This window comes from Gallinula chloropus (assembly GCF_964237585.1).
Source record: "Gallinula chloropus genome assembly, chromosome: 1".
Taxonomy (NCBI): domain Eukaryota; kingdom Metazoa; phylum Chordata; class Aves; order Gruiformes; family Rallidae; genus Gallinula; species Gallinula chloropus.
This window is the reverse complement of record NC_140085.1, coordinates 45,650,471-45,665,840: the sequence shown is the minus strand read 5'-3', so window position 1 is coordinate 45,665,840 and position 15,370 is coordinate 45,650,471. Positions and strand designations below refer to the sequence as shown.

At 43.7% G+C, this 15,370-nt stretch overlaps 1 protein-coding gene across 1 annotated transcript in view; it reads right to left on the bottom strand.

Annotated features, from left to right (window-relative positions):
- Positions 1-2,579: 2,579 nt before the first annotated feature.
- Positions 2,580-15,370, bottom strand: part of PLXNB2 (plexin B2) — a 77,226-nt gene continuing 64,435 nt past the window's right edge. The window contains exons 29-35 of the mRNA XM_084262718.1: positions 11,484-11,638; positions 10,028-10,188; positions 9,295-9,442; positions 8,759-8,823; positions 7,973-8,048; positions 5,906-5,980; positions 2,580-2,879 (exon numbers count right to left, since the gene is read on the bottom strand). Of these exons, the coding sequence (XP_084118844.1) occupies positions 2,775-2,879; positions 5,906-5,980; positions 7,973-8,048; positions 8,759-8,823; positions 9,295-9,442; positions 10,028-10,188; positions 11,484-11,638 (785 nt within the window). The 3' untranslated portion in view covers positions 2,580-2,774. The remainder of the gene's footprint in view (positions 2,880-5,905; positions 5,981-7,972; positions 8,049-8,758; positions 8,824-9,294; positions 9,443-10,027; positions 10,189-11,483; positions 11,639-15,370) is intronic.

Here is a 15,370-nt window from a genome sequence, read left to right as displayed (position 1 = left end):
ATGAGGGAGACCCCCAGTGAGCTTTTTTCTTTCATCTTGCAGATGAACCAGGTGGCAGGAGTAGCAGAAACCAAAGGAAGAGCATGAAGCCTTTAAGAATCGGATTTTGATAACGATAACGTGGGGAAAACTGAAGCCAAAAACCAGGCCTGGACAAACCAGAGCACAAGAGCGGAAAAACAAGCACTGGAGGAGCTGAGCCAAATGGGGAAAGGACAAAACAAACCAGCTCAGTTCTTCAATTTGCATTTCAACTCTGCTTTCAGGAGAGGAGACTTGGAGAAACTGAAGAACCGGCATTAACTCTCCTTTCTAGCTGCAGCTGCACACAGTTATCTGCCCCCACGTTCCCTGGCAGAGAGCAAGGCCTGCACATTTCCCAGGGGCACCAAGGAGTGACCAATGGATCCTCCATGAACTCACACATGCTGCAGACCCCTTGTCTAATGGGTAAGGAACATCCAGCTCCAGCATCGCCACAGCCCACGGCAGCTTGCGATCGCCTGCAGCTGCTCTGCATCACGTCACCGGTGGTGGGGACATGTAGCGTTCCCTCTGAAAGCCCAGCCTGCTCAAGCAGGGCTTTCTGACCTCTCTGGAGAGCTGCTGCTAAGCCTGTACTTTAATTGGCTTTCAGGTCCCAAGACGGATTTTCATCAGGCAGGAAGACCTGGCTGCGGGACGTTGCACTACAATCCTCTCTTCTCGGGAGGACTCTCATTTTTCAGAGCAAATGCCCCTCAGAAGGGCCTGATGTCAGGGATACCATCTGCGGGATGTGCTGTGCTCCTCCATTACCAACCGCAGACTGACGGACGCTGCTGCTCTGTCACTCTGGAGGAAGCATTAATAAACCCCTTCCAAACCCCTCCCCACCCCCCCCTTCACTCCCCCCTTTAATTTCAGTAAAGATCCCATGACACTTGATGGAAAAAAACCAACATTGTATTTGATTTACAATTAACAGGATTTACAAATAATGACAAAGAAACAGATTAGCCACGAAATTAGGATGCCTTTGTTGCTGAAGGAGTAGCTGGCAAAGCACCTTTATGGAGAAGTCATGTACCTCAGTCCTACACAGTGTAAAATAACTTAACAGCCCAGGCAGGTGCAGGAATGATTATACACAAATGCAAGAAGTCGAGTACAAGGCAAACAAAACCCTTCTCCCAGCCCACCAGGCAGGAAACCAGTGCTGGCTTCTAGGCTTCTGGTTTCAGAAACTGAAGGAAAACAGTAAGGAATTTTCAAAAAGAGGGAGGAAGAAAAGAAAATAAAGGCTGAAAAGTCGGTGTATGACAAAGTGCCGGGCAGGGAGAGCGGGCAGTGGGCACCGCGTGAGCTTGCGGAGAACCAGCAGAGCCCAGGCGCTCGGCAGGACGAGGGACGAAGGGAGTACAGATGGCAGCGCTTCATTAAAATGCTACTTCACTGCCAAAAATAAAACCAACTTGCGAGACAAAGAGGAATAAAGTTTTCTGATGTGCAAGACAGCAATTGAAGAAGGTGTACCTAACTTTGGGATCTGTAGGGAGCTTACCTGTATTGTAAACACACACTTGCCGACGAGTTATTATTTCAGTTGTCTTTGCTATGGGTTACGGCGTGTATTCCATCAAATGCAGCATTCCAAGGCTCAAAACTGACCGAGTGGTTTTCAACAGGCAGGGATACGAATGTTTCCAACACCATACTAGTATTTTACATCACAAATACAATAAAAAAAAACAAACAAACAACAGGCGATGGCATTTCTAGGACAGTTCCAAGAGTCAAAGTAAAAAAACCAACAAACCCCAATCATCAGGACCGTTCTAAAAGAAGGTATTATACATAATCAAATCATGTTAAACAGCACACTCTCGGCAAGCAGCTAATTACAAGCATTCTGCTGGTCATGTTTTTCCACACAAAAGTCATTCGATAGCACATAAATATTTTCTTTTCCCATTCTGCTTCTTTTTTTTTTTTTTTACAAAATCCATTCATCAGCTTCACAGAATTAGTACAAGTAAGGCACATTAGCATATGTCATAAAACTCACAATAAGAACAGAGACTTGTAAAGTTTTTCAGGACTAATTCCTTCTTTGCAGTGATTTCTGAACCGGATGAGACTTCGCCAGTGGAACCCTCCTACACTGACATTACTCTGGCTCCCCGCTGCAGCCGGCCGCGGTGGGTGCGATACTGTGCGTCACCGTGGGCATAAGTGAGTTAAGAACCGCGTGCGGTAGCGAATCCCATCCCCGAGGCCTTTGCAGAGGAACCAGACACGTTGGTCACGAGGTTCATTAGGAGCACAGACAAAGTTTTTTCGAGCTACACGGAAGTCAGTTTCCAGTTATCAAAATAAAAGGGGGTATTGCATGTGTCTCTCTGAGCATGTTACTGTTTTCCTGGTACAAATATTGCTTAACGAAGGAAGGATGCTAGAGTACGGAATTCACTTGCATAATGAATCCTAAATGCTGTATGTCCCAGATTCTACTAAACCAAACAAACTGTAGGTTTTCCTTCTTCCACCCCCCACCCTGGCCCCGACCAAAGGACTCTCTTTCCCACAGAAGATTCATTTACACACAACACAGCTTTTAATTAGAAGCATAATTTACAGTAAAAATTTTTTACATTACACCTCTGCTATCAAAAAAACATGAAATCTTTCATTTAAAGTTGTAATTATACATTAAAAAATAGAACACTATTTCCTTAATAGGAAGAATGAATTTGAACATCTTCAGATCAGATTTCTTTATTGCGGCTTTCGAGTCAAAGGTCAGTCACTTTATTCTCTAACGCAGCTGCTATTTGCTGTAAACGGAAGGCGAGCTGCATTTTTTGTGCAGCTGGATCCTCTTCAAGTGCATTTATAATCTGGAAGAAATAAACACAGAATTGTTTAGAATCATTTAGCTTAAAATATACGACATACTTCCCGGACCGAGCGCTCGATATTACTTTGGTTGTAAAGTCTTTTGCATCATCCTGTCCCGAAGATAAAGTCTGCCTCGTAGGGCCCGTGTTTTTATTCCTACGATACAGATGATCTCCTGCCTTGCTTTATCTGAGTGGCTGTAATCTTCCCCATTACGCTGGGACCCGAGCAAATTAATAGGTGGCACTTCATCTTGTGGAACACCACCTTCTGAGGTGGGAGCAGGCGGGGTGTGTGGGGGGAAAAACCGTCTTTATGGCTATTTCAGAAGCACCGCTTTTAATGACAGCGCACCCTACAAGGCATGAGGGTCATTTGGCAGTAGTAATTAAGCCCCGTCTCCGTGAGCTTTGATTACGAGAAGCTCCTGGGTGGTCCTTGCATGGGCAGCATTAGGTAGGGCAATGCAAGGTCTCTCGTGGCTATAGGCAATAGGATGAAGTAAACAGTCTGGCCGCAGCGTCAAGGAGCTGCCGGCAGCTTCGCTCCGGCTCTTGCCAAGAAATGCCGAGAGTCCGGGCCAGCACCACGTAGCTGGGGAAGCGAAGAGCTCGTGGGAGGAGCCCCCCAGCGCCCCGCGTGCAGCCTCTGCTGTACGGGCTGTATGCATGGGAAGGTACGGCTCTAAGGCACGAGGGATTTGAAAACACCAGCTAGAAAAGGTCAACTGTTATGAGAAGGCTTTTCTTCAAATAGAGTTTTTTAGGGCTTCTCAAGATCAAATTTCAAAGGTTTCGAAAGGTTTTCATTTCCACCGTCCTTTAGGGGAACTTCTCCACCGACTATTATATTTCTCCATTAGAAGAACGTGTTACACAGCAAAACCTTTCCTCGTCTAGAATCGCTTTATTAATAAAAGTTAGGGACTCTCTTTGAGCAGAAACCTCTCTCTCTGTTTAAATACTGCATAAACTCCCAGGTACAAGAGCTGGAGACACAGAGTTTGCCTGTCACTGCCTGGGGTTCTCACTACTTCTCGCGCATCGCTGACAGCGGAGATTAGCGCGGTCAGTATCGATCCAGCCAATAATTTCACTTTGAAGGGCTGGTCTAGCATTAGAGTTTCAAACACTGGAGCAAATTTGTTTTAGAAATAATTATTTTAATGGATTTGGTTTTTAAAGTGTGAAAACATTTTTACAAGATGGAGTTAATAAACACTTATTACAGTGTTTAAATTGAGCCTAACTTAATTTAGTATTGTTCCCTTAATTTAAACAATTACATCTCGCTGTAACTCCTCAAATCCAGCCTAAATAATTCATGATTATCTCTGCTGGTGAATATATCCTTCATATAAATGTGGACAATTAGAATCTACCCACTTAGTCACTGTCAAGCCCTGCAGAGATGCAGAAGGTACAGCGCACGCTGGGAACCACTGCGTCAGTAATAAAGACAAGGGCAGCTGCAAAATGTTCCAATTTATGCAAATTGAAACATTTTCATGGAAAATAAATAAGCTCGATTAATTTTAGTGAATGGTTCTTGACAGATTATCTCCCCAACTCAGAATTAGCAGCCTTTTCATCAGACGCACCTTGTTGTTACACAGTGATGTACATGAGAGGAAGAGATGCAGCTACGTGCCGGGTTTCGCTGGCCGGGCACTGGTGGAGTCCCACTGACCAGAGGCTCCACCTGTGCCAGCCACTAAACCTGAGCAGAAGCAGAGGACGTGGGGGTGTGGAAGAACCAGGGCTTTATGGTTCATCTGTCACACGGAGTCCCTGAGTGTTTCTGTAAGAGGTCAGGCTGCGGATGCACTGGGGAAGGAGCTGATGACCAGCTTGGTTAGAGGTGGGGATGGGGGTGAGGAAACGAACACCATCTGGTTGGCCTGCAGCCCTCTGGCTGCTTCCCCTGCTGCAGCTCCTTGCAAGGCTTTTCATCAGGATGATCCGATTTTCCTTGCTTACATCTGGTTTAAAGCTGCAACAGGCTGGCCCCTCTGGTATAAAGCAGCTGCAGCGAGGCTGAGGATGAGACTCACTATCTTTAGTGCTATATGTAAGTGAAAACACGAACTGTGCTGAGGTGCAAGACAAACTGAAGAGAGCTCACATGTGCTCTACTCCTTTTCGATTCAGCATCTGTTCTTACTTGCTTTGGTTTAATTCTGAGAGTTTTCTGGAGGCATTCATTTCCATGGAAACCTCTGAATAAAAGTTTCCTTCTCCCTTTTTGTTTTCAGATTAAGTTTGGAGAGCCACAGCCCAGCTACACTGGGATATTCTTTGTCCCCCTTTCCACAGGGTGTGAAGAACCTAAGAGTCATTTTGGGCTGAATCCGTGAGCCTTCTTGGGAGTCAGACTGCATTCAACAGCTACTGAACCTCGGGTTACCTTGGGCAGGCACTGCATTTGGCACAGCAGACCAGGGACAGTAGCACGCATGCAAGTTTTAAGTGCATCTTAACTAATAAAAAAGGCACACATTCCTACAAACAAAACAAGTTTAATGGATTGTTCCTAATAAAAAAGCCCTGGCTTAAAACCCGAATCAGCTCTCACGACTACTTTTTGCTCGGTGACATTCTCATGTCCTAATTCTTAGGGGGTAGGATGGTAGAACTGCTGAGAGATGATTTTCAAACCAGTTTCTCTTTCACACCTCCTCAAACTATTGATTCAGTGATGTAGCTTAAGAGACAATTAATTAATGTAGCTTCAATATAAGGAGAATTTGCGTGGTTTGAGAATTGTGTGGGGGTTTTTTTGAGGCTTCACTATTGGTACTGACACCAGATCACCTGTAATGAAACTGTTCATTTATAAGAAGACACCTTTGATGGCTGTAACTGCTATGCAAGGTGCATTATGTATCATTGCCAAGTTCGAGCTTCCTGCTCAGCATTACTTTTACCCCATGATCCTGGGAATTCCAGCAGCTGTTCCTTCAGGCTGACGTTATCCTTGTCACCCTTCAGATTATTAAAAAGTGAAAACCGAAGCCACAACTTACCTCATCGTAGTATTTGTTGGTGTACTGGTAGAGCTGGTGGAGAGCCACAAGCGTGTTTAAGGAGTCGGTATGTGCCTGTTGAACAACACAAGTGGGCAGCAAACACGTCACAATCCGATCACAGACAGGTGACAGCTGTGCACATGCACCGCTGTGGGATACAATATACAGGATTTCCAAATGCAATCTCTGCATCCTGCATTTTTGGTTAAGTGGCAGTTGGGGCAGAGTACAGGGCTGAGAAAACTTTTGTTTGGTGATTTTTACATCAAGACTTTCCCACTGTTTTTTTTTCCAGCCCATCCATGACTCTTAACACTGGAGGTGGAAAACATTTTGAACTCAACATCAAGCCACAGACTGCAGCTCAAACATCTGCTAACAACATGGGTGTGTATGACTACAGCATTTACTCGGTGCAATCTACGTTTTGCTGAGAAATTAAGCACGGGTTCTGTTGCTCTCATGGCTGTTTGACATCCTTTCTCCATCTCTTTTCAACTCTGAAATTACACACGCATACCTCGCGACAGCGAAGGTGCTGCTCATCAAGGTCGTGAGCACGTTTGGAAAAAGCCACCTGAATCACCAAGATGGAAAGGAGGGAGAGAGGCTGAGAGAAAAGGGACTTGAAAAGAAGCAGGAAATAACCCCTCCATTGCTGCTTCCTCCCTCACCCATGACATTTAACTCGTTTAGTGGACGTGCTCTACCTGTCTGAACAGATGTTTTTCATTCAAACGGCTGGGACTCGAGTCTCCAGCCATGCCTTTAGTCTCTTAAGTTAGTTATGAAAATGAAGAATTGCAAAATATTGCTCCTGGCATAAATGATTACCCAAGACGTAAAGCAGCAGAGAAAGATCCATCTTTCCTCACTCTATAAAAGCCACTTCTAGAGCTGGTCAGAATTTGCAGTGCTCACTCACTCCTTCTGCATTCATTTTTAGTGCAATTTGTTACATAAATAGAAAGGACCAACGTCTCCTGCTGACGTTAAAACATTGTAATGAATTTACTTTTAATCACCAAGCGCTTTCATTTCATAGACATCTCAAGTTGTGCAATAAATGAAACGAGCTGGAAAGCGAAATGTCACTGCAGACGAGTTTTGTAGTGAATGACTGAAAATAGAAATGCTCTCAGGAGGATGTTGATCTGCAAAATGTTAAGTCCTAAAGGCACTGAAACAAACAAACTACAAAAAAAAAAAAGTCCCCAAGCATCCTCCTTACGCTAGAACTCTTCAACTAAATTAGGCAAATGAGCAGACCAGCACCCTGACTCTTTGCTCATGTTAAACAATGCTCATGTTAAACAACATCTTCTTTTAGGACTCGTGAGGGCTCCTCCTGGTTCTCCCAGTTAAACTGAGTGCTTCGAGGGCACGAGACTGCTCTAGCCAAGCTGGGCTGCAGAGCGGACAGGCTCCTTCAAGACTGAAGGAGGTTTTGTTGTGTCTTTGCTCCACCAGTCTCCAATCAGAGTCCCCAGCCAGGAACCCTCCCCTCCGCTCTCCTCCCAATAACCCGCAATGCAAAATGAGAAAGTGCCGCTGAGGGACGACACGATCAGCTTCTCACATGCAGCGTAAAGCAGAAGCATTGCCCTCACAGACAGCTCTCAAATAGGTTGTACTTCACACATGTGCCTCCCCTTTCATCTCTGGAACCTCATTTTTGCTGCGGCAACGCTCTGAATTCAGTCCTTGCTTTCCATTGCTATGATGGATGCTAAAAATCCTCCATGTGCTGCAGAGAAAACACACTATTCAAGAGCCCTATAATTTTTCCCCAATGGATGTGAAAAAATCCCAACACTTTGCTCTGGCACCTACATCACTCAGATCAGTGATGATAACCATTCTTGGTTCTATTCAATAATCAACATTTCGAAGGGCTGGAAGGCACAACTGTGCTGAACAGGAGTATTGAAGATTTATGAAATAACTCATCTGGTGTTTGCACACACAAAAAGCCCCATTTGTTGGGTTAGAAAGAGAAGACAAAGGACAGAAGTGTTATGATTTACTCCAATTTCAGAACAAGAAAATGGGATTTATTCTTACCCTAGAAATCTCTGCTAGATGTGTATTCATGTCTTGGTCACTAACTGGCACCATCTGACGAATACCTTTGTAGTAACTGCAAGAGATGAAAACAGACTTTCAAAGAGGTGAAATACACTGTGGCTGCCTGGGAATTCTCTCTTTCAATGCTGAAGTTATATTAAACATGTTTCCTAATAACGCAGGAGATGTTCTGCCACAACAGACCAACGATTCCCTTAGTAATCCTGCTTTCCAGCAGTCACTAGTACCTTCACAACAGAGGGAAAAGGTACCCAGTTGTATAGGGCCATACTGTAGGAAAGACACTTATTTCTAATTGCAGCTGATGGTTATTTTATGTTGTCAAACTTTTGAAGTCACCAGCTGGCAAGTGTTTTGTCCCATTGGCAGATCTTCCATGGTCTTCCCAGAATTGGCAATTGGTAAGTGAATAAAGTCAGAGATGGAACAGAAAAAACCTCTGTGAGAATGTTTTCAGGATTGGGTCTCTGCTGAGTTATGGAAGAGCAGCGCTGGTTAGACAGATCAGACGGGCAACAGCGACCACCACAGAAAACAGCATCATGTTTTCTCCTGCATAAATCTGTCTGTCTGTCTGTCTGTCTGCACAGACACAGCTGCGCCCCGGGCAGCCCAGCGGCTACCGAGGGAACGCTTAACGCTCAGGTGTAAAATGTTTAACATTTGGCAGCTGACTCTGAGTGCCCCAGCACTGGCTTTTTCTTCAGCCCAGGCTTAAAGCCCTAACAGCTTCCAATAAGGATGAAAAGAGTCTGTACTTACTCTTCCACCATTTTCTTATAGTTGGAGATTTCCTTCGCGTAAAGTAATTTATTACTTGGAGAATCCTGAAAAAATTGAAAGAAAAAAGAGAAAGTAAGTAAAGAACTTTAGACCAAGCCTTTCTATTCACAGACCCTTGAGCTTTACAGATATTAATGTTGGGATGCTTATCAACATGGGTGGGATTATTTGTCCTAGAAAGATGAAATCTACACACAGCATTACCATTGAGTTTTACACATATACCAGTGCACGATGATACTAAACTATTGGTGGGTGTGAAATAATCAGTTCTTAAGTTTGCCTTTTTTAAAAGCATTTGCTATTCTCTCCTTTTTATAGCTATCAATTGGCTGACTGCACAGCAACACTGACGTGCTCACCAACCTGTTAAGTGGTGAAACACTAACTTTGTTATAAAACTAAAAAGAAACTACCGAGGCTCTACCTCCTCAGAGAATGGGTATTGTCTGTGAGGATGCCCTTTGTCTTGTCAGGCATGAGCGTAGTCAGGATGTAGAATGCAAATCACTTACTCTGCTTAATTTGTGCTCTGTTCTTGTGCAAGCATCCATGAAAGTCTGTGCAATGACTGACAAGGAAGCATCCACTACTTCGTGAACGTGAACATCGAAGATGAAATGGGGATTTTTCAGTATGTTTACCCAGAATCTAAGAGGCAAGCTGAAAGCAAGGAAGAACATAAATAAGCTTTCTTTTTTTTTACATGGTAAATGTTCCATAACAAGCAAATCAGATGAAATTAAGTACAGGTTTTGCATTTTGATCTCCTCACAACACTGAAGGTTAATTTTATATTTCAACATTTATACAAGCTATCTGTTGTCTGGTTTCCATGTCTAAAAACCAAGCCTGTATAGCTCACAGGAGAAGAATCTTGAGTGCCACAAAAATAGCAAGGGAAGATGTCTGTGTGGTTGGAGAAACTACCTGAGTAGTATTTTATTAGATTTGGTGCTTTGACAGGTAAATCTAGTTCCATTTGCATCTTGCTTCCCTCTTCTCTGAGGGAAGACAAGAAGTGGTAAATCTGCCAGTGACAGCCCCTTAGGAAGGCTGGTTTCTTTTTTGCAATTTCTAAGCTTACAGGGAATCCCTTTTGATCGTATAAATATATTGTCTTAATTAAAATGATTCTGAGAATTACAGATTAAATTTAGTTTGATTTGTTGTAAGAGTGCCAGTATATACCTGGGAATTTCTCTCTCATTTCCCTGCAGTGCAAGCATTACTCTGTTCATACCATACCTGTTTGTTTTCCAGATGTGAATGGTGTCTTCATCTTTGATGTCATGTTTTTCTGCTTGCTCATCAAGAAAGTCAAAGAAGTATTTCACAGCTGGGGGCACCACCTGGTTCGAGTTGAGCACGCTGTGAAAGAAGTTGTCAACAAACTGCTGAAGTGTCCCCTAAAATCAAAATTAAAAAAAAAAAGAGATTACATTTGTGTTACCAGCTGAACTCGCTGCCATCCAAGAGCCTTTTGTTTCTAGTGGTGTTAACAGCCAGTTGCAGTCACTGATGGCCTTCGTCCTGAGTGCCAAGGGTACCAGCTGACAAAAACCAAGCAACTTCTTAGTGCAGTGACCTTGCAAACTGCCAAGGCAGTAAAGACCTTCTAGAGAACAAGCCTGCAAAGTTGAGACCTCACCCACTGTTCCACAGCTCATGCAGGAAGGTATGCTCTATGCTCGACAGAAGAAACAGAAACTGTGTGCCAAGCATACAACACAGGTATACATTACCTTGTGCACATAAAATACTCGTTAGCCACTCTCTAATGGCTTTGCAGCTGCCCTCCTCCAGTTTCTCTGACTCTAGAGCACCATATAATTTTTATATTAACAGAACAAGAGGACAAGTAAAGTGACCATTTGACTTTTTGTTTAAAGGCAAGCACTTGGGTCTCATCAGACACCCAACTTGGTCCAGCTCCATGAGCTTCACTAAGCATGAAGAGTGAAGCGACCCCAGGAATGTTGTGTGCTTGGCTGGATGCCTGCATCTGCCTGGACTTCAGAGACTGGCCCCTTGTTTTAGGGGCCACGTGCTGCTTGTCCGCACTCACGTCTGAAGAGCTACATCCTCTCTCTAGCTGTGACTCCAGCTGCCAGTCCCAGAACAGGGCAGGGACCGAGAAGGCAAGGAGCCCATAGCCACTCAGTTGTCGGCAAGGACACACTGACAGTCCTTGGGTTGTGTGTGTAGCTGTGGTCCCAGCCATCTAGTGAAGCTCCAGACTGGTAATTATCTGTAAACTGGCAGTGGGAATAGAAAAGGGACTATTGCATGGCTTTTTGCTCTCTCTCTGTCCCGAGCCTGTGTCATCTATACACAGACTTGCTTTCACACATGGACAAATGGCCTTAGCTGGAGCCAGATCACCCTCACTTTCCCCAGGAACCTGGCTTTAGGATCATTAAATGCATTATTCTAAGTTCTTTAAGCAAGGAGGAATGCTTGTGATCCACTGTCCAGTATAGACACTAAAAGTACTCTGAAAGGGCTACTGTCCTTTTCATTATTTTTCCAGGCTATACCACAGGGCCTATTCACCACTCAAAGGCCTGAATACCAGCTTGTATGAACATGACACATTTACAAACTTCAAGTCAAACACATGACCAATAGTTGCATCACTTTCTTCAGTTTTACCTCAAAATCTACAGAAGTGAGGTGTAACCGTGGCACAGCTGAGCCCTACCTTCACAGAGAGAAGTCTGGTCAGGTAGATTTCTGTAATAGCTTTGGTCCTCTCTTTTTCCTTCACGCTGCCCCGCTTCGATTTACCTTCATCTATTTCATCTACTGGCCGGACTAGGTGCCAGACCTTATTTTCATCTTCCAAGAGCGCGTGTCCTAGAAACAGGAATTGCAATAGTTACAAAAAAACACCCCACATCCTAATCAGCAACATGAAAATAACCATATACCTAAATACGGGGAAGGTCTGTGCTCTCTAGCCTTCACTTACCTTTTCTCTTGCCAAGAGAATCTCGATCACTCTGTTCCTGTCCAACACACACAACTCAAGTACTAAATGTTCAATAATAGGTAAACTGAAAAAGCAGCACAGAACTAGGTTCAGGGCTTGCTTTTGTCAAGAGCAAAGGGAGAGAAGGAATCACACAATAAGGAAACTTGCTCAGTCACACAAGCACAGTATGTGTGTTTTTCTGAGGCCCACACAATGAAATACTCTACTTCTTTGTAAATTCTCAGAGGCACGATCAAGTTAGATAAATTCAGAGAGCCACCACAGAAAGGGCAGCTGTAGCCTGCTCCAGGTACGTAGCCTGCTCCAAGAGAGCGTAGCAGCTCTGGTGAATTTGGTAGTGGTAATGGAAGAATTTCTGCTATTGACTTTTTTTCCTAGGTATCATCATTGCAATTTACATCTCCACCCAAACTGCTGAATTCAAAGTATGATACCTCAGTTCAGATCTGCCTTCATCAGCACTTGATTTTGTAGCTGAAAGGAGGAAAAATGCATTCTTTTGCTGAAAGGATGTGAACTCCAGCAGACAGAGGTAATAACTGCAGCAAACTCATAATCCATTATAATAAGGTTTTTTCTTAAAGTTTGTTTGTCAGGATTCATAGCTTAAACCAGAAGAAGAGACTCACACCAAGTCTCTTACTATATAGAAGAGACAGGAGTTAACTCCTGGATGCTTATGACAGCTCATCTGTTCACAGGGCCTGGCTATGCTATACCCATGTCATGGACCTGGTCCCTAAGCTTAGCTGAGTGATCATGCAGTGGGATAAAGGCTGTCCTGCATTTCAGCATCCACACGAATGTTCAGACGAACTCTGTGCCCGGGAACCCTTTGTTACGGACGGTTCTAAGACAGATGACACAGTTCTTTTAACTTGCAATTAATAACCCCTGAAAGAAGATCCTGTGTCACAAACTTCGCTTCAACCCACCCCTGGTTTTGCATGTGTTCCCTTTAATTCCTGAATTTTTGTCTCTGCTTGGCAGAGTCCCCAAAATCAGTGGTGCTTTTCCAGGGGAAGTTACTTAATCAGCACATGTAAAATCACTGACGTCTTTAAAACATGAAAGTTTTCTTTTTCCCATAAAAATTGTGATTCATCCCTCTTGCACAAACTGTTCTGTGTTACTGCTAAATTTTATGCTTTATAACGTAACTCACACGTTATATACAGCAGAAACACCAGTTACAGCAAAAACACCAGTTTCTAATTGCATAAATTTCGTCCTCTCAAATATCTGGCCATAGAAGTTTATTAACTGAGTTCCTCAACACCTACGTTAAATTTACCAGCTTGCATGTATGTTCAATATCTTACATCCCAGGGGGTAATAACATTTATATGTAATCTGACCAAACCAACACTTCTGCTTGAATCTACTTTATATATCCTCACGAAAAGCACTAGCTACGCCGTCTGCTGCGGCCTCTATTCTTTATAATCCAGTGGGGGAGAAACATAAATTCCACATTAAATCACACTGTCTTCTGAGAGTCCTTAATTTCACATAGAAGTTTGTGTGAATGAAGCAAGCAAGAAAGAAAAGCTGTTGGTATATTTTGAAGCAGCTGTGATTTTGCAATCGATACCACTCAGAGCCATCGTCTGCCAGTACAGTAAGAACTGCTGGTGGGTCTGAAAGTCTGGAATTTCTTTTGCAATGCCTGTTATTTGCTTTTTTTAAATTAACAGACCAAATCACGCAGTTAGAGTAGAAAATACTTTCCAGCCTTATGTCAGCCACTTGGTAGACTTCTGCTTCCTCTTTTGATTCGAAGGAATTTGTCCTCTCTTTGCCCTTCTGATGGTATATGGCCCAGTTTAACTTCAGGGTGAGGGAAAGAAATAACCAAAGGAGTTTCTACTGAGATTACTGTCTCTTCTATGCAGCTTAATTTGGCCCATGTTTGTTTAGCAGCAGCAGAACTGACTACTGGTAAAGTAGCAGTTGTTTCATAGAAAAGTAGGGATTAGGAGACTACAGCTCAACCAGATGAACTTTTGCAATACAAAGATCCCACTTCATTGCTAAAAATAGCAGGAAGGAAGAAGAGAAATTCAGAATATGGGGCAACAAAACATGCAAGCAATGCGGTTGCTAAGGGAAAACAACATTTCTGTGAGAGTATTTTCCCTAATGGAAAAGTAGAAGATGAAGAGAACCAAAGATAGGGGGAAACACCTCCTTTTTGATGGTGGTAGCCAAATTATGCATTAAGCCATAAGCAGGAAGAAGACTGTGCCTACTGGGTCAAATGTTTGTCCCTGAACTCTTTGCCTTGGCCCTTGGGCATTCCTTGGCCAATGTGAAATAATGCTGGGGGAGGGGGGTAATGATAAATGTTGGCTGTGCTGACTAATTACAGTGGTATGAACCGTGATGTAACAATGATGGAGGCAAGTGAGATGGTGACAGGAGCTGCAGCCCCTTTCCCCTTGCGTGGCCTGCAGAAAATTAGCTTCCTTCCAGCCCCCTCCCCGCTGTGAATACACGGCTCCGTGGAGGTGAAGGAAGGGCTGCCCTATGAGGATCTGCTAATCAGTATTTCTCATCTGCAACCCTCTGGCTATTTTAATTCACAATTACAAAAGGGGAAAAAAAAAACCCCAACCTTCAACTACCCAGAGAAAAACCCCAGAATAACAGAGCATGGTTTTTTGGCTCATAATACAGTGCAGGAATATTAGCATGAAATCACCGAAACCATTCTCCATCTTGATAGAAATTAGCAATTGCATTTATTATCTCCAGAAGCAAAAGATGCTGCACTGAATTTGTCACAACCTCCAGCTTCTCCTGTCTTCCTGTTAGAAACTGTGAATCAAAAGAGCACGGAAGCAATGCCAGGTTTCAGAGCAACGTCTCTGAACATGCTCTTACATTTTCGTTCGGTGCAAAGCCCAGTACTTTGGCAGACAGTCAATGGCTTCAGCTGACACTTCTCAATGCAAAAGGTGCAAGTTAATGAGAGACTCTGGATAAAAGCAGAACCACTTCGTCACAAGCCTCATTCATAAAGCCAGGATAGGATTTCTTTTTATTCCAGCCCTGTAAATCCCTGTACCATATAAATGTGTATGTGTGGGAGGGGAAGCCTCTGATCCTCTCCTCTCCTTTTCATGCACAAAGCTTCTCACATGGCTGTCACTGTGGGCTCTCGGTGTGCACTAGTTTTGTAAGACTTTATAGCTTTCCAAAAGAATGAGTTTTGGCACTAGAGAGCTCTGAAGATCCTTTGGGTCTAGTCTGGTATGAAATGCTGCCTTCCCAAATTGTATGCTACTGTGGTGCAAGACAGGGTGTGGAGAAGAAACATGGTGGAAGTTGCCTTTGGTCCATATTTTGGTATCTGAATTTTTCTCTGCAGGCTCTTCTCTCACGTACAAGAGCCCTTGTGTGACAGTGCTGTCCCCAGAAGCCTGCTCTTCCTTTACAATGTAGCGTGCCACAGGTTTCACTAAGGAGTTCGCCTTGGAGCACAGACCAACAGATCATGCATGTTCAAAGAGCTTCATCACACTAAATCACAGCTAAAGATACAATTGTGGAGAAGGAAAAAATAAAAAGGAAACCACCCCTACCAAAAC